The sequence below is a fragment of the Globicephala melas genome, chromosome 10 (assembly GCF_963455315.2).
Source record: "Globicephala melas chromosome 10, mGloMel1.2, whole genome shotgun sequence".
NCBI classification, from domain to species: Eukaryota; Metazoa; Chordata; class Mammalia; order Artiodactyla; family Delphinidae; genus Globicephala; species Globicephala melas.
Window position 1 is genome coordinate 91,276,004 of NC_083323.1, and position 18,487 is coordinate 91,294,490.

Sequence of the window (18,487 nt, forward strand, 5' to 3'; positions counted from 1 at the left end):
ATTAAAGGTTAATTTTCCAGTAACAAAAACAGCAGTAAACGCCTTAATAGACATAATCCCTCTACACTTCCTACATTTGTAGTCAGTTATCTGTATACTTCACTATGATTCTGGCTATAGGTTCTTCCTGGATTTGAGAACATCTTTTTTGCTCACTCAAGCTGGTACACGTATGCTGCCATGCTCAGGATATATAAACACTGGGACTTCAACATCATTGATAAAGACACCAGGAGTAGTCGCCTCTCTTTCAGCAGTTACCCAGGTAAATAAATTTAGAGAGACATCTGAGTACTCTGAGTACTATTTCAGGATAAAACCTTAGTGATTTAACTGGAATGGAAGAAGAAATGTTTAGTGATTAGCATACATTAATCAAAATTGGTTTTTAGAGTGCTATGAAATATAGCTCTAATACTTGTATTTAATAGAATGTCATAAACTATGTTAATAGGGTTGACAAAACTTCACTTCAACAAATGCCAATTGAGTATTTAAGCACAAGGCACTGGCCTAGGCTCTGCAGTAGAATCAAAGATGAACGAGGCAGATCCTGTCTCAGCATCTCCTTGAGAGCCTGTCTCCAGTTCTCTTTTTTTATGATTTCTTTTTTTTAATTGGAGTGTAGGTGATTTATGCATTTCTCTTATTCTTTGCAATATCCACAGCAGTTTACCTAGTATGTGGCACCTAGTACTTAATAAATTTTTGCTGAATGGATGGGTGAATGAATGTACAAGCTTATAGATCTTACACAGACAAGATAAGTACTATACAGATAAGAACAATATTATTACTGGATACTGTTTAGGCTACAAAAGAAGTGTAAGAAATGTTGTGAGTATTCAAAATAGGGACAACTCACATCTGATTGTTGGGAAAAGGAAAAAGGTGGACATTTGAGATGAACCATGAGCGATGACTATAGAGTTTGAGCAGGTAGAGATGAATGGGAAAGATGGTCTTTGTAGAGTTGGGATTGCAAACTCCTATACCTAAAGGAGACAGAAGATGATGCAAATGAATAAAGGGGCTGGTATAAGAAAATAGAAATGGAAACAATTGTAGCAAATACATGGTCCACTGACAGGGAGCCAGTCAGTTCCCACTGACTATTGTCACCCAGCCATGTGGAGATCAGTATTTCCATGTCCTCTAGCTTCTCAAGAGAGAAATATGGATTTGAAAAACAAAACCCCAAAACGTGTGTCTGCTAGCTGGAATTGCCCTCAACTGCAGGTTCGCAACCTCTTCAGGAAACATTATGAGCAAAGGCAAGGGGGAAATTCTTACCAAACATCTAAGTGTCCAATGCAGATGTGATGTGGACACTTTTGACCTTTAATTACATATATGCAACTTACAGGGCGGTTATACCAACCACCTGTCGTATCTAGCTTTGTAAGAGTATTTGTGTCAGAGTATTATTGTCCCTTCTGGCACTGTTGTTCTTGATAATATTAACATCACCCTATTGGGAATTCTGACCAGGGGAATAAAGTGATGTCTTTCTGTCCTTGTGACCTGATCCTTCCTTTGAGACCACTTTGATTTCATCTTTGTCGTAGTTTGCTTAATTGTTTTAGTACTGAGGGGGACTGAGAACTCCTTTCTCCAAGTTAAACTGTGCTTTGATTCTTCTGTGTTCCTTTGCACTGAAATGTAACGACAGCAAGATACTGAGACAGTCAAATATTCGTACTCTTCCTCTTGTTTGTGATAGAATGCAAAGTCCAGCTGTTACCTGAAACTTTTGCTTTGAAATCTCTGCAGAATGGTGTTCTTCCATAGTCTTAATAGTCTTGAATCCCAAAGGTAGTGGTGGAGAAGGACATGGAGGGATTTCCTGTGAAACTTTTGACCTTGCTCATATTTGCATATATATCTTCCAGAATAGATAGATTTAGAAGTAGACATATAGATAATAGAGTTCTTTAGAGCAATTAAACTGAGAGAAAACAAAAGACTTTTTTTTTTTTTTTTAACTCCAAGATGTTTTTGCAGGAGCCAGTGGAGCAATGTCATTCATAATTTCTCTAACTGGACTGCTTTGTTCTCAACAGCAAACATGTCGAATTTTATTTATATTACAAAGAATTGTTTAGTTATGGGATCAGCCGCACGGAATTCATCTCATAGATATAAAACTAAGCTTTACCATGAACTTTATGCCATGTGTATGTGCTGTTGATCCCAGAAGTAAGCTAGGTGGCTTGTTGTTTTTCTTTGGTGCAGGAGTACCGTGATAGATAGAGTGGGTTAGGAGCGTGGTGTCAGTTTTGTATTCAAAGGGGCAGGACCTGGAGGCTCTTCCTGATACGGACAAGGATATTAAGAGTTATTGAGTCAGAACCGATAGATCAAGTCATGATATAATTTATTCAGCTACAATTTTCTATTAAAATGTCCTAAGCAGAGTATTTGTGATGAAAAACAGGACAAATGCAGCCCCTATTCTAACAAACTTTACATTCTGGTGAAAAATAGACACAAATAAAAAAGCAATGACTAAAGTGTGATTTGTGTAATAATAGAGAAGCCTAGTTTGGGGATGAATAGATAGCTTTTAAGAGAAAGTAAAATTTATGTTGAGACACAAAGGCCAGTGTAAATTCCCTGGGATAATGGGGTGATAGAATGTTCCCTGTGGAACAAGCAGCACATGTAAAGGCCTATGGGCAAGAGGAAGTGCGGAGAAGGCCAGGGAGAGGGAATGAAGGGCAGTGCAAGACCATTAAAATGACAAGTGAAAGTGACATTAATAGATTTGCATTTTAGAATTACAAAATGTCTGGCCCACGAGAGGAGGACAAGAGAGGCTTCCCACAGAACATGGAGAAGCCTGAGGCAACAGTCCAGGCAACTCAAACCACATAAAGTTTTGCAGATGGTCAGTCAATATACGGATGGAAGATTGATATTGTAATAGTGTTCCTGTTGTCCTTGCCAGAATCCTTGAGGGATAATTGCCTAATAAGAATTGTTGGAAGGGCACTCCCAAAACTGTGCTCCAGCATAGAATAGGAGGAACAATAGTCATCCTTCACAATACAGTCATCGATGTTGCAAAAGGATTTGCAGACCCCAGCTCACCCAGGCTTATCTAAGCCAGTCTCACGCTCTGTGTTCACGAGAGTCCCAGCTGACTCCGTAAAAATACAGGTAGTTATTCAAGGAAATAATATAATAACCTCCATCTTAATCTGGAAAGGATTTAAGGTGGGGTCCAAGGTGGCAGAGTAGGAAGATTCTGAACTCACCTGCTCTCACAGACACACCAAATCTACAGCTACATTTGGATCATTTCCTCTGAAAAAGATCTGAAAGTGAGATGAGCTGATTCCCACAACAGAGAATGAAAGGACCACACGCGATAAGGAGGGATCTCATGAGACAGGTGCTTCTCCAGGAGGAGCAAGGGATTGGTGACGCCCACCAGGCACCCCAGCCCCTGCGATCTGCACCAGAATGATGAGCTCCCAAAATGTCTGGCTTAGAAACCCAACGGGGCTGATGTCCAAGGGTACCAAAGTGCTATAGGAGACTGAGATTCCCCCAGTAAAGGATTTGCATGTGGTCTTCCACACCCCAAGACCCAGCAAAATAGCAACAGTTTGGAAAGTGCCAAATGTGAGGAAGATTCATTTGCCCATCTAAAGGCTGGAGGGGCCGGGGACAGCCGAAACGGTCTGCAGGCAGAGGCGCTGGCGGAAGCCATTGGCGCATTCTCCACCTAGCGTGCTAGCACAGGTGGGTGAGCCTGGATGCAACACCCTCCCACTGCCTAGCGAAGCAGGCAGGGGTGAGTGGTCGTTGCAGTGTCCTACTTCCTTGCAGAAGTCTGCACGTGCAGTGGTTGCAACACTCCCCTGCCCCCTGGGGGGGGCTGAAGAACTGCCTTCCTGAAGCCAGTGAGCGGGCCCCATCCCCTCCACTCTCCAGCTGCCCTGCTAAAGCCAGTGAGCACTTTCAGTCCACATAGGGGACACCTCTTGATCTCCCAGCCTTGCTCGCCAGGGGCCCTGGCATTCCTGAGCTCCACAGGACAGTAACGATCAGAAAGACAGCTCTTGGCAGGCTACTACGCCCAGGGCACTGCACAGACAGCAAGCTGAAATAAAACCCAAGTATCCCTGTGAAAAAGACCTGTTTACTTAGCCTGATGCTTCAGCTTCAGACAGGCTTCAGGTTTCCCATGCATCTAGAGGCTAAGGAGACATTGCCAGGAGACATAAGCTGGGAGACACCACCCTTGTACATCTCCTTGGCCTCACTACAGCTCGGCAACACTTCCCAGGTAAAAAGCTTATTCACTTGTCTGGAGCCCCAGTTTTTGCAACTGTCACTAGGCCCTAGGCTGCCAAAGGTCACGCTTACCCTTGGGCTTAAGTGTCTACTTTCACCTGTGTTCTCAGTGCAATGCTGCTTCCTTTCTACCCAAGGGCAGCAGGGGAGGTGACAAGTGAGCTTTACTCCGTATGCTCCCCCACTGACCCCTGTGGCAGTCACGGCACCCCCTGCAGGCTCTGCACCACGTGTTCAGCAGTGCTGTGGGGAGGGCTGGCCCTGGCCCCTAAAAGGGCTTTAAAAACCTTGCTTTCGGGCTTCCCTGATGGTGCAGTGGTTGAGAGTCCGCCTGCCGATGCAGGGGACGCGGGTTCGTGCCCCGGTCCGGGAAGATCCCACATGCCGCGGGGCGACTGGGCCCATGAGCCATGGCCACTGAGCCTGCGCGTCCGGAGCCTGTGCTCCGCAGCGGGAGAGGCCACAACAGTGGAGGCCCGCGTACCTTGCTTTCTAACACAACCAGGCCTTTGTAACAGATCTCATGCCTCCAGCTGATGAGGTGACTTCCTGCTTTCACGAGTCGGTTACAAGTTGGATGGATATTCTGTGGAGCAGCTGAGGCTGCTCTTCTGCCTCTTGCCTCAGGCTTCTCACCTCTCCTACCCACAGGTGGGAGTGTATCAAAGGTAGGGGTATAGGCAGCATGGATAGAGATCACATTCTAGGAGAGCACTGATTATAGCATAAGAAGTCTGAGAGAAGACAGACAAAAGTTGGAAATACGTTGATGTATGTTTACTCTATAAAATTCTGAATGTAATTAATGACCAGGAAAAGAATTATCATTCACATTTTTCTTAATACTGTGGGTAAGACTTGCCATTGTGGTCATGATTAACAAAGCACAGTAATGATTTCTGAGACAGTCATTAGAATTCAGTATTCACAGGCGACATGATAAACGTTGCAGAGTCATTAAGTAAATGGTGTTAAGGAACTGCAGAGGCAAAGAAATCTATGTTGTTTCAGTGCAAACAGGTTACAAAGAGTCATGGCTTTGAGAGTAATAATAGTATTGCTGCTTTTTTCTCATGAAGGGAGACATAAAATTTTCCAAAAATAACGTATCGGACTATAAAGAATACAAAGAGGTGGTACCTGGACATTACAAAGCATCTTCACGTACACTGATTGGATGATAGACAAATACATTAGTATGTTTCTCTAGTCATTATTCTAAATCTTCATTAATAAATCCCTACACTTCACATGGGCCCTTGAATTTTGTCATCTATTTCTTAATCCAATTGTTTATTTAGGCAGGGGCCCTGCAAAAATTACTTGCCTGAAGCTCTGAATACTCTTAAGAAAGGTGGCCCTGTATTATTGAAGCAAAAAAAGAAGGTTTTGAATAGCCATGGTCTGTTTTACCTAAGAGGTGATAGGGCAAAGAAAGATAAAAGCCCTGGCCAGTCCTCCGCCAGGATACTGTATGCAGACAACTCTTGATTTGGCTATGCAGTCAAGAATCCCATAGGGAATGACGGCATTGAAAAGGTGGGCATTACCACTGCATGAACACTGCAGTGCAGAGATCTCCTTACCATCAAAAAGAACACAAATAACAAATGTTGGCAAGGATGTTGAGAAAGGGAACCCTCGTACACTGTTGGTGGGAATGTAAATTGCTGCAGCCACTGTGGAAAACAGTATGGAAGTTTCTCAGAAAACTAAAAATACAACTACCATATGACCCAGGAATTCCACTCCTGGGTATATATCTGAAAAGAACAATAACACTAACTTGAAAAGATACATGCACCCCAATGCTCATAGCAGCATTATTTACAATAGCCAAGACATGGAAGCACCCTAAGTGTCCATCAACAGATGAACGGATAAAGAAGATGTGGTACATATACACAATGGAATATTACTCAGCCATAATAAAGAATGAAATCTTGCCATTTGCAGCAACATGGATGGACTTGGAGGGCGTTACACTAAGTTAATTATTTCACTTATGTCAGACAGAGAAAGACAAATACTATGTGATATCACTTATGTGGAATCTAAAAAATACAACAAACTACTGAATTTAACAAAAAAGAAGCAGACTCACAGATACAGAGAACAAACTAGTGGTTACCAGTGGAGAGGTGGGGGAGGGGTTTATAGGGTAGGGGGAGTGGGAGGTACAGACTATTGGGTGTAAGATAGGCTACAAGGATGTATTGTACAACATGGGGAATATAGCCAATATTTTGTAATAACTGTAAGTGGAATGTGACCTTTAGAAATTGTATTAAAAAATAAAAATAAATAAAATTTGTTCATGTCAAGAAAAAGATCTACTGATTTCCATTGCATTGAAGGTTTAAGTCAATCAGAGATAATCAACCTGTCAGTAATACTGAGTCTTCCAACCCACAAATATTGTTTCTCTATTTATTTAGATCTTCTTTAATTTGAGCAATGTTTTGTAGTTTTTAGTATATGGGTCTTACATACCTTAAATTAATTTGAATCCTAAATGATTTTTGATGCTACTGTAATCAGAATCAATTTTTTATTCCTTTTTCCAATTGTTCATTGCTTGTATATATGCATTAGTTATCTATCGCTACATAACAAATCACCCCCAAAATTAGTGACTTGAAATGACAGTAACCATTTAGTATCTCATAGTCTCTATGGATAAGGAACTTAGATAGGGCCCAGTGAGGAGAGCTTGTCTCTACTTCACTATATCTGGAGTTTTAGCTGAAGACTCAAGAGACTGAGGGGCTGAAATCTCTGGTAACTTAACCAAAGCTAAAGGATGTACTTCCAAGGTGACTCACTTCCATGGTCAAGAAGATGGTGCTGGGAAATTGATTCCCCTCCATGGGCCTCTTCACAGGACTGCTCAAGTATCCTCAGGGCAGGATTCCTGGTTTCCCCCAGACCAAGTGATCTGAAAGAACACGGCAGAGACAGCAATACCTATTATGACCTAGTCTCAGAAGTCATATACTCTCACTTCCACCACATTCTATTTGTTAAAAGGAAGTTATTTTGATCAGCCCACATTCAAGAAAAGGAAATTAGAATCTATCGTTTAAAGGGAAAATTGTCAAGGAATTTGTGGAAAGTTAAACACCACCACAATATAGAAATATTATTTTTTTGTATATTTACTTGTTCTCTTGAGAACTTTCTAAGTTAATGTATCAATCTAATAGCTTTTTTGTAGATTTCTTGGGATTTTTCTAGATACATAATCAGGCCATCTTTGCATAAAGACAGTATTACTTCTCTCTTACCTTGTATGTCTTTGTTTTCTTTCATGAATGTACTGGATAAGACCTCCAGGACACCGTAGACTAGAAGTGGCATGGAAATCTTTGCCTTGTTCCTGATCTTAAAGGGAAAAGTATTCAGTCATTCACCATTAAGTATGATGTTAATTGTAGGTTTTCTGGATACCCTTTATAAGGTTAAAGAAGATCCCATCTCTTCCTACTTTGCTTAATGTTTTTATCATGAATGAGTGCTGCATTTTGTGCAGTTCTCAGCTTCTATCTATGATCATATGATATTCATCCTGTATTAACATGGTGAGGTCCACTGATTAATTTTCAGATATTAAATCAACTTGGCATTCCTGGGATTAACCCCACTTAATCATAATATATTATTCTTTTTTATTTATTTTTTATTCAACATACTAATATTTTGTTAAGGATTTTTTCATCTAGTATTCATGAAACATACTGGACTGTGGCTTCCTTTTCTTTTAATTGTTTTGGTATTGGGGTAAGCTTGTTCTTATAAACTGAGTTTAGAATTATTTTTTCCTTCTATGTTTTCTGAAAGAGTTTGTGTAGGACTGCAATTATTTTTTTCTTTAAATGTTTTAAAGAATTCATTGACTAAGCCATCTAGACATAGAATTTTATCTGTTGGAAAGTTTTTAACTATGAGTTCAATTTCTTTCATTAATATAGGTCTATTCAGGTTTTCTAATTCTTCCTTGAGTCAGTTTTGAAAATTTGTGTCTTTCAAGGAATTTGCCCATTGACTCTAATTTATCATGTTTATTGATATAAAGTTATTTATAATATTTTTATTTACTTTTTAATGTTGGTAGGATCTGTAGCTAAGTACCTTTAATCATTCATGATATTATGTCTTTTTTTCTTTATCTGTCTAGCTAGAGGTGTATAAATTGTATTGATATTTTCCAATAACCAGATTTTCTTTTCATTGATTTGTTTCCTATTGTCTATTTTTCTTCCTCATTGATTTTCATTCTTATCTTTATGATTTTCTTTTTCTCTGCTTACTTTGTGTTTAATCAGTGTAGTTTAATAGAGAGCCAAAGGTTTTGGCAGGGACTAGCTGAGATTTTAGAGCTAGCTCTCCCTGTGGTTTTCTTGTTTCTAAGGTTCTCTCTAACTTTCCACTTGTTCTTCCAGCTCTGGGCTTTGCCCTTTGATAGCTGGAGCAGTCTGAGCTGTGTATGAGCTCGGAGCAGAGCACCCTCTGTCAGAGTTGCAGCAGATTTGTATATCTCTCCAGTAAGAATTCGGTCTTACAAGGGTAAATCTCTCAATTCTTTCTGGTTTTATCCCAAGCTCTTTGGCATCTCTCACATCCTTGCATAGTTAGTGGTCAGCCAGGAAACTGGGCAGAACTTATGTTCAGATTTTGGATCTCTGCCCTTCTGTACTTCTCTCTTGCTTTCAAAATTTCCCCCTTTGGGACTTTCCTGGTGGTCCAGTGCTTAAGACTCCCTGCTTCCACTGCAGGGGGCATGGGTTCGATCCCTGGTCCGGGAACTAAGATCCCGTATGCTGCGTGATGCAGCCAAAAAAAAAAAAAAAAATTCCCCCTTAATTTCTCAGATATCTGCAGCACTGAACTTTGAATACCATCTCAAGTCACTATGGCTGCAGTTCCCCACCACCAGAGCTGGCAGTGGGGGATTAAGGAATGTGCTCAAGCAATGAAGCCACATACTCATGTTCTTTTTTTAAAAATGTTTATTTGTTTGTTTTGCCGCACTGTGCAGCATGCGGGATCTTAGTTCCCCCACCAGGATTGAACCTGTGGCCCCTGCAGTGGAGGCGTGGAGTCTCCGCCACTGGACAACCAAGAAAGTCCCCATACTCATATTCTTAACTAATAGGATCAGTGCTCAGTTTTTCCCTGCCTTTGGTCATTTTCTAGTACCTTCAACTAGTTATTTTACATAATTTTATACAGTGTTTATCCTTTTTACTTGTGGGAGAAATCATCAAATTTCTTTGTGCTGCCATTGGAGTACTCACCCTTGGTATGAGCATTTTTATTGCCTTTTAATGCGTTTTACCCAAATGTTTTCCATATTAACAAAAGTATCACAAGAGCTCCTGGTCGAAGCCTTCGCTAATTTTCAGGCTGAGTCAGCTACCCCTCCTTTCAGCTTCCTCGGTGCCTTGTGCAGTTTCTTCAGAGCCCACGTTCTGTATTCATGTCTGCATCCTCAGGGCCAGCAGAGCCTTGCACGTTGTAATCACTGAACAAATATTTATGCAAGGAAGGAGGAAAGGAGAAAAGGAAGGAAGGAGGAAAAGATAATGGGAAGAAAAAAGAAAGGAAACAGGCAGACAGGTTACAGATAACCCCTTCTGATGTGGACAGGTGGAAACTGGAGAAAAACAGACGGGAAATGCAGTGAGAGGTGGAGGAGGGGCTGCCTGAGAGAGCATCATCTATCAACATATCACAAGCTCATTGTTTTCTCTTCATCCTGCCCTCCCTTTTATACCCTTGATTTGAAAAGAAGAGTCCGAGATGTTCATGAATTGGTATCAAGGCATCTCAGATGCAAACCTGTATGTTCAGCACAGGGATTGGACCTTGAAGCCAATCCTTTGCAGCCACCCTGACTATGAATGACATGAATAGGACCCAACTAGTTTTATGGGAATTGGGCAGCACCCAAGATTTAAGTAAGTTACCTTAAAATCGTTTGTGCTTAACTTGTTATTGAAATGAAAAGAAGTAATGTTTGTTTAGCTTCTATTTATGTGCCTGGCATTATAACTGACACTCTGTGTATGCATAATACACATTTGGTGTGTATCATGTCACTTAATTTTCATAAAAACCTAACAAGGAGGGTATTGTATCAGCATTTTTCAAATAAAGAAACAGGTTCAGGGAAGTTAAATACCCAGCTCAGGAGCTGGGCACTGGGGTTCAAACACGACGTATCTGACTATAAAATACCCAGTGTTCGTTTTCAGAAATGGTTCTGTTTGTATCTAAGTTAAATGGCTAACACTAAAAGAGCCATGAACTCAAAGGACCTCCTGGGATGCCAGGTGGGTGGAGCTTTTGTGTGGGAACAAAGTGTTTTAATTGAGGATTACAGTAAATAATGATGATCCCTAGGAGGCTGAGGCTTCGTGCTTAATTATGTGTAAGTGGAGCTCTCTGGAACACAACGTACTGTGTTTCACCAAGCATGCATGTGTTCCTACTTTGCATCACATCTGGGCATCCCATCACCTCCCACACACATGTACATACCCCTTAAAATTTCCTCTGGAGCTTGCTAAAAATGCAGATTCTAAAGTGCCATCCATAAGAATTCTTATTTAGTTGATCGGGGCTGGTGCATTTGTAACAAGCACCCTAGGTGATTCTAACATATTGGGTCCAAGCCCGTCCTTTCAGACTCCGGCAGTCTTTCTGGTCTGGGTAGCCATGACTTTGCTCAGCCTTCTCCTGTTTGAAGTTCAAATACTTGAAAGTAGGTGCACAGGGAGATAAAAGAATAGTCTCAAAGCCCCAAGAAAATGTAGTCAAGTCTCCTTCATAATCCATAATGTTATTACTTTCATGTGTTATTAAATTGCCTCTGTAGTTGTAAACATTTTTAATGTAATTGTATAATTACTTTTATTAATTTCATGTTACCTCTTTTATCTTAGATCCTTTGATCATAAGGCTGAAATATATACAAACAATCTGTGATTTAACACATGCCAAGATTCATATCTTCTGCCTTTAAAAAGTAGAACCAAAGGAGGAGAAGAAATAAAAGTAGAACTAGGGCACCCATTCCAAAGGACCATAGATAGATTTTGTAGCACTTCATTTCTGCTTTCCTAAGTATCAGTACCTTCCTTTTGTTTTGTATTCCTCTTTGGCACCATCCCAGGATACTGATGACTTCTGCCAGGCCACAGCTGTCTTGAACATCTTTCCCCCACCTAGCTAAGGAAGCTTCCTGCCTTCTATCTTTCCAGAAATCCCACCTTATTTTCCACACTTTTCTTGACTGACTGGTCATAAGGTGATTTTCCCCAACTCCACCCTGTCTAAACATGCAACCCCCCATGATTCACTCTCTTCCCAATTGCTTTGAATGCATTTGCTCTATTGTGTAGAAGTGTTGTCACTGTTTGCCATGACTGCCTATCTGTTTCCCTCACATCTGTCAGGCGTATGTTGTAGTGGAAAAGACATGTGTTGAGGTTCAGTCCTAAATTTATTCCTGACAATGCTGTTTATTAGCTTTAAATAGCTAAATATTTTTTAAATTAGCTCATCTAAGTGCTCTTTTTGTGAAGATCAAATGATAGTATCCATCCTTCTAAAGCGGGGTTTCTGGTGTGTCGTAGGTACACAGTGAATGTTAGTGACCACCATCTCTTTCTTCCTTGGATTTAACGGTTATTTATTGAGCACCTACTATGTGTCAAATCCTTTTCTGGCGCTAGAGTGAACAAGACAGAAAAAGTTCCTGCCCTGGTGGAACTTACATGCTATGGGATAGATGGAAAAGGAAACAGTAAACAAGCAAATAATATAACCTAAAATAAATAATTTATTATTGAAGAAAAACAATTTTATGTGGATAATAACAGAATATTGGTTAAATGTAAGCTACCTCTTCATAATTACTTTCTATAGTCTTTAAGAGATTATTATTATTATCTTAGAATTAGAATTATACTAATTCTTTTATTTGGACCACTGCAGGATATTCCAACTCCCAAGTATGGCTTCATGTGCTTGAATATCTAATAGTATGAATCCTTCATTGATCACCTGCCTATTGCAGGATTAAGCAGAAATCTGCTAAAAAAAAAAATACATACTTGATAGAAGAATAATTACTGGAAAGTGAAGGGGAAATTGATTGGTTCCAGTTAGGACCTTGGCAGGAAGAGAAGTAAATGAATGCCATTCTGGAAGGTAGGAAGACTGAGTCCATTGCAGAGTAGACAGAATAAACGGCTGGAGGATTTCATGTCCTGGGATAACAAGGAGAGCACAGGCTGCCTTTTCTTAGGCAGGAAGCGGAAGACTTTCCAGCTGTAGACAGTAACCTTACATAGGAGTTCTGGTGGAGACTCAGAGGGGAGCAGAGGTGGGCAGAGAGGGCAGTCTGGGCATATGCCTTTTGAAGAAGCTCCTGAGGGAATTCTGATACAGTCTCTGGGCTGAGACCCATTGCACAGTGCTTGAGATACAGTAAGTGTTTAATAAAAATTTATTGACTGTCAGACTGGCTTAGAGAAATCAGACAGCCCAGCATAGGTGGGTGCTTTTCACAGGTCTGAGAAGTGATACAGTTCCTCTTCAGCTGTGGGAAAAAGCTGAGCAGAAAGGCTGAGTATGGCGCCAAGATGTTACTTTGTTTTTTCTCTTTTTTTTTTTTTTTGGGGGGGGGTACGCGGGCCTTTCACTGTTGTGGCCTCTCCCGTTGCGGAGCACAGACTCCGGACGCGCAGGCTCAGCGGCCATGGCTCACGGGCCCAGCCGCTCCGCGGCATGTGGGATCTTCCCAGACTGGGGCACGAACCCGTGTCCCCTGCATCGGCAGGCGGGCTCTCAACCACTGCGCCACCAGGGAAGCCCCTGTTTTTTCTCTTTTTTAAAAAAAAAAAAGAAAGAAAAGAGTTCCCAAAGTGTCACATCCATCTGTGTTAAAATCAAATGGCAGGGCTTCCCTGGTGCCGCAGTGGTTAAGAATCTGCCTGCCAATGCAGGAGACATGGGTTCGAGCCCTGGTCCGGGAAGATCTCACATGCCACGGAGCGACTAAGCCCATGCGCCACAACTACTGAGCCTGTGCTCTAGAGCCTGCGAGCCACAGCTATGGAGCCTGCGTGCCACAACTACTGAGCCTGCGCACCTAGAGCCCGTGCTCCGCAACAAGAGAAGCCGCCGCAGTGAGAAGACCGCGCACCACAACGAAGAGTAGCTCCCGCTCTCTGCAACTGGAGAAAGCCCGCGGCAGCAGTGAGGACCCAGCACAGCCAGAAATAAATAAATAATTTTTTTAAAAAAAGAGAGAAAAGAATCAAAATAAAATTAAAAATTTTTAAAAATCAAATGGCAGTAAGACATTTCAAAACAAAATACGTTGTATAATTGGATTACTATTATTATATTAGCTACTGCTGAACCTCCAAATTTTGTGCTGGAAACGTGATTATTATTGCTTTTGAGTCCACACGTCAGCTAAATGGTTCTTTCTGGTGTCTCCGCTGGGCACATCGTGCGTCTGAGGTTGGCTGGGGTTGGGTGTGCAGCTCTGCTGACCTTGGATGAACTCTGTAGCACTTTGGGGGACTGGCCAGCTAGAGGCTGGCCCTCCTGCACGTGGTCTCCCATCCCAGAGACTAAATTAGACTGGGCTGGTTTACACTGCTGTAACAGGGTTACAAGAGGTGAGAAGAAGTGTGCAAGGTCTCCTGAAGCCTAGACTCAGAACTGGCGCATTTTGTTAGCCGAAGCGAGTTCCGGATCCAGCTCAGATCTAAGAGATGGGGAAACAGACAATGCCTCTTTCTGGGAGATGTTGCAAAGTCCCGTTGCTGAGTATGGATAGAAGGAGGGGTGAGGAAATGCAGCACAGCTATTTTTACAATCATGATCCACACTCCTGACCCTGAGTTGTATGTCATTTATGTCCTTTGTCAACACTGAATCTACTCTTTTGGAAGGAAGGAATGTGTGTGGTCTTCAGAGGTTTGGAGCAGCTAATGCATGTGATATGCAAATGAGCACATTTTAAGTTTTTTATTTTATTTTTTAATGGTTTATAACATGATATAAGTTTTTTGTGTACCTACATATTATGTTTCGACTTCTCTATATACTACAGCATGCTCATTCCCAAAGGTCTAGCTTCCATTCCTCACCATGCAGTTGACCCCCTGTATCCATTTTGCCATCCCCCTGCCACCCTTCCCCTCTGGTAACTGCTGCTCTGTTCACTGTATCTATGTGTTTGTTTTTGTTTGGTTTGTTCATTTATTTTTGTATTCCACATATGAGTGAAATCATACGATATTTGTCTTTCTCCATCTGACTTACTTCACTTAGCATAATACATTCTAGGTCCATCCATGCTGTCACAAATGGCAAGATTTCACCTTTTTATGGCTTAGTAGTATTCCATCATACACACACACACCACATCTTCTTTATCCATTCATGTGTCTATGGGGCACTTAAGTTGTTTCCATATGTTAGCTTTTTTTTTTTTTTGCTGGTACGCGGGCCTCCCACTGTTGTGGCCTCTCCTGTTGTGGAGCACAGGCTCCGGACGCGCAGGCCCAGCAGCCATGGCTCATGGGCCCAGCTGCTTCGCAGCATGTGAGATCCTCCCGGACCGGGGCACGAACCCGCGTCCCCTGCATCAGCAGGCAGACTCTCAACCACTGCACCGCCAAGGAAGCCCCATATGTTAGCTATTTGTAAAGAATGCTGCAGTGAGCATAGGGCTGCATATATCTTTTTCCAATTAGTGTTTTCATATTCTTTCAATAAATACCCAGAAGTGGAATAGCTGGGTCATATGTTAGTTCTGTTCTTAATTTTTTGAGGAACTTCCATATTGTTTTCCACTGTGGCTGCACCACTTTACCTTCCCACCAACAGTGTATGAGGGTTCCCTTTTCTCCACGTTCTCTCCATCACTCTGGAAGGAGAGAACCATTCTGACAGGCATGAGGTGATACCTCATTGTGATTTTGACAGGCATGAGGTGATATCTGACAGGCATGAGGTGATATCTCATTGTGACTTTGATTTGCATTTCCCTAATAAGAGTGATGTTGAACTTCTTTGTATGTGCCTGTTGGCCATCTGTATGTCTTTGGACAAATGTCTTTTTTAGCTTCTCTGCCCATTTTTAAATTGGGTTGTTTGTTTTCTTGTTGTTAAGTTGTATGAGTTCTTTATATATTTTGGACATTAACCTGTCATTTGATATATGATTTGCAAATATCTTCCCTCATTTGGTAGGTTGTCTTTTCAATTTGTTAATGGTTTCTTTTGCTGTGAAGAACCTTTTTAGTTTGATGAGGTCCCATGTGTTTATTTTTGCTTTTGTTCCTCTTTCCTGAGGAGACATATTCAGAAAGATATTGCTAAAACCAATATCAAAGAGCATCTTGCCTATGTTTTATTCTAGGAGTTTTATGGTTTCAGATCTTACATTCAAGTCCTTAATCCATTGTGAGTTCATTTTTGTGTATAATGTAAGATAGTGGTATAGTTTCATTCTTTTGCATGTGGCTGTCCAGTTTTCCCAACACCATTTGTTAAACAGACTATACTTTCTCCATTATATGTTGTTTGTTCCTTTGTCATAAATTGATTGTCCATGTATATGTGAGTTTATTTCTGGGCTCTCAATTCTCTTCCATTGATCTCTGTGTTTTTCTGCCAATATCATGCGAAATCAAAGAGTGTGACACCCCCAGTTTTGTTCTTTTTTCTCAGGATTGTTTTGGCTATCTGGGGTCTTTTGTAGTTCCATAGAAATTTTAGGATTTTTGTTCCATTTCTGTGAAAAATGTCATTGGAATTTTGATAAGGAGTGTACTGAATCCATAGATTGCTTTAAGTAATATGGACATTTTAATAATGTTAATTCTTTCAGTCAATGAGCACAGAATATCTTTACATTTGTGTCATCTTCAACTTCTTTCAACAATGTCTTATAGTTTTCAGTGTTCACGTCTTTCATCTCCATGCTTGAATTTATTCTTAGGGATTTTCTTTTTGATGCAATTATAAATGGAATTGATTTCTTAATTTCTCTTTCTGCACAACAGATTTCTGTATACTGATTTAGTACCCTGAAACTTGACTGTATTCATTTATTATTTCTAATCGTTTTTAGGTGATGTCTTTAGGGTTTTCTATACACAGTATCATGTCATCTGCAAACAGTGACAGTTTTACTTCTTCCTTTCCATTTTGGATGCCTTTTATTTCTTTTTCTTGCTTAATTGATCTGGCTAGGGCTTGCAATATTATGTTGAATAAGAGTGGCAAGAGTGGATGCAGAAAAAGCTTTTGACAAAATTCAACATCCATTATGATAAAAACCCTCCAGAAAGTGGGCATAGAGGGAACATACCTCAACATAATAAGGGCCATATATGACAAACCCACAGCTAACATCATATTCAATGGTGAAAAGCTGAAAGCATGTCCTCTAAGATCAGGAACAAGACAAGGATGCCCACTCTTACCACTTTTAGTCAACATAATATTGGAAGTCCTAGCCACAGCAATCAGACAAGAAAAATAAATAAAAGGAATCCAAATTGGAAAGGAAGAAGTAAAATTGTCACTGTTTGCAGATGGCATGATATTATACACAGAAAATTATAAAGATGCTACTAAAAAACTACTAGAGCTCAACAGTGAATTTGATAAAGTTGCAGGATGCAAAATTCATATACAGAAATCTGTTGTATTTCTATACACTAACAACAAACTGTCAGAAAGAGAAATTAAGGGAACAGTTCCATGTACAATAGCATCAAAAAGAATAAAATACCTAGGAATAAACCTATCTAAGGAGATAAAAAGACCTGTACTCAGAAAACTATGACACTGATGAAAGAAATTGAAGACCACACAAACACATGGAAAGATATACCATGTTCATGGATTGGAAGAATTAATATTGAAATGACCATACTACCCAAGGCAATCTACAGATTCAATGTAATCCCTATCAAAATACCAAAGGTATTTTTCACAGAACCAGAACAAATAATTCAAAAATTTGTATGGAAACACACAAGACCCTGAATAGCCAAAATAATCTTGAGAAAGAAGAACAGGGCTGGAGGAATCATGCGCCCTGACTTCGGACTATACTACAAAGCTACAGTTATCAAAACAGTATGGTATTGGCACACAAAAAAAACAGATACATGAATCAGTGATACAGAATAGAGAGTCCAGAAATAAACCCACACACTGATGGTCAGTTAATCCACAACAAAGGAGGCAAGAATATACAATGGAGAAAAGACAGTCTCTTTAATAAGTGGTGCTGGAAAAACTTGACAGCTACATGCAAAAGAATGAAATTAGAACATTCTCTAACACCATACAGAAAAATAAACTCAAAATGGATTAAAGACCTAAATGTAACACTGGAAACCATAAAAGTACTAGAAAAAAACATAGGCAGGAGACTCTTCGACATAAATTGTAGCAATATTTTTTGGATCTGTCTCCTCAGGGAAGGGAAACAAAAGCAAAAATAAACAAATGGAACCGAATTAAACTTTTGCACAGGAAAGGAAACCACTGACAAAACGAAAAGACAACCTACTGAATGGGAGAAAATATTTGCAAATGATGTGACTGATAAGGAGTTAATATCCAAAATATATAAACAGCTCATATAACTCAACATTTAAAAAAAACCCAACTTGATTAAAAATGGGCAGAAGACTTGAATAGATGTTTTTCCAACAAGACATACAGATGGCCAACAGGCAGATGAAAAGATGCTCAAAATCATCAATCATCAGAGAAATGCAATTAAAACCACAATGAGATATTACCTCACACCTGTCAGAATGGCATCATCAAAAAGAACACAAATGACAAATGTTGGTGAGGATGTGGAGAAAGGGAACCCTTGTACATTGTTGGTGGGAATGTAATTGGTGCAGCCACTGTGGAAAACAGTATGGAGGTTTCTTAAAAACTTAGAAATAGAACTACTATATGACCCAGCAATTCCATTCCTGGGTATATATCAAAAAAAACAAAAACACTAACTTGAAAATATACATGCACTCCAATGTTCATAGCAGCATTATTTACAATTGTCAAGATATGGAAGCAACCTAAGTGTCCATAAACAGATAAATGGATAAAGAAGATGTGG

The 18,487-nt window shown here is 40.4% G+C and overlaps 1 protein-coding gene across 1 annotated transcript in view; it reads left to right on the top strand.

Annotated features, from left to right (window-relative positions):
* The window catches only part of PLBD1 (phospholipase B domain containing 1), a 72,746-nt gene that overhangs the window by 35,002 nt on the left and 19,257 nt on the right, over positions 1-18,487 (top strand). Inside the window, exon 6 of the mRNA XM_030841358.3 lies at positions 121-265. Within this exon, the coding sequence (XP_030697218.1) occupies positions 121-265 (145 nt within the window). The remainder of the gene's footprint in view (positions 1-120; positions 266-18,487) is intronic.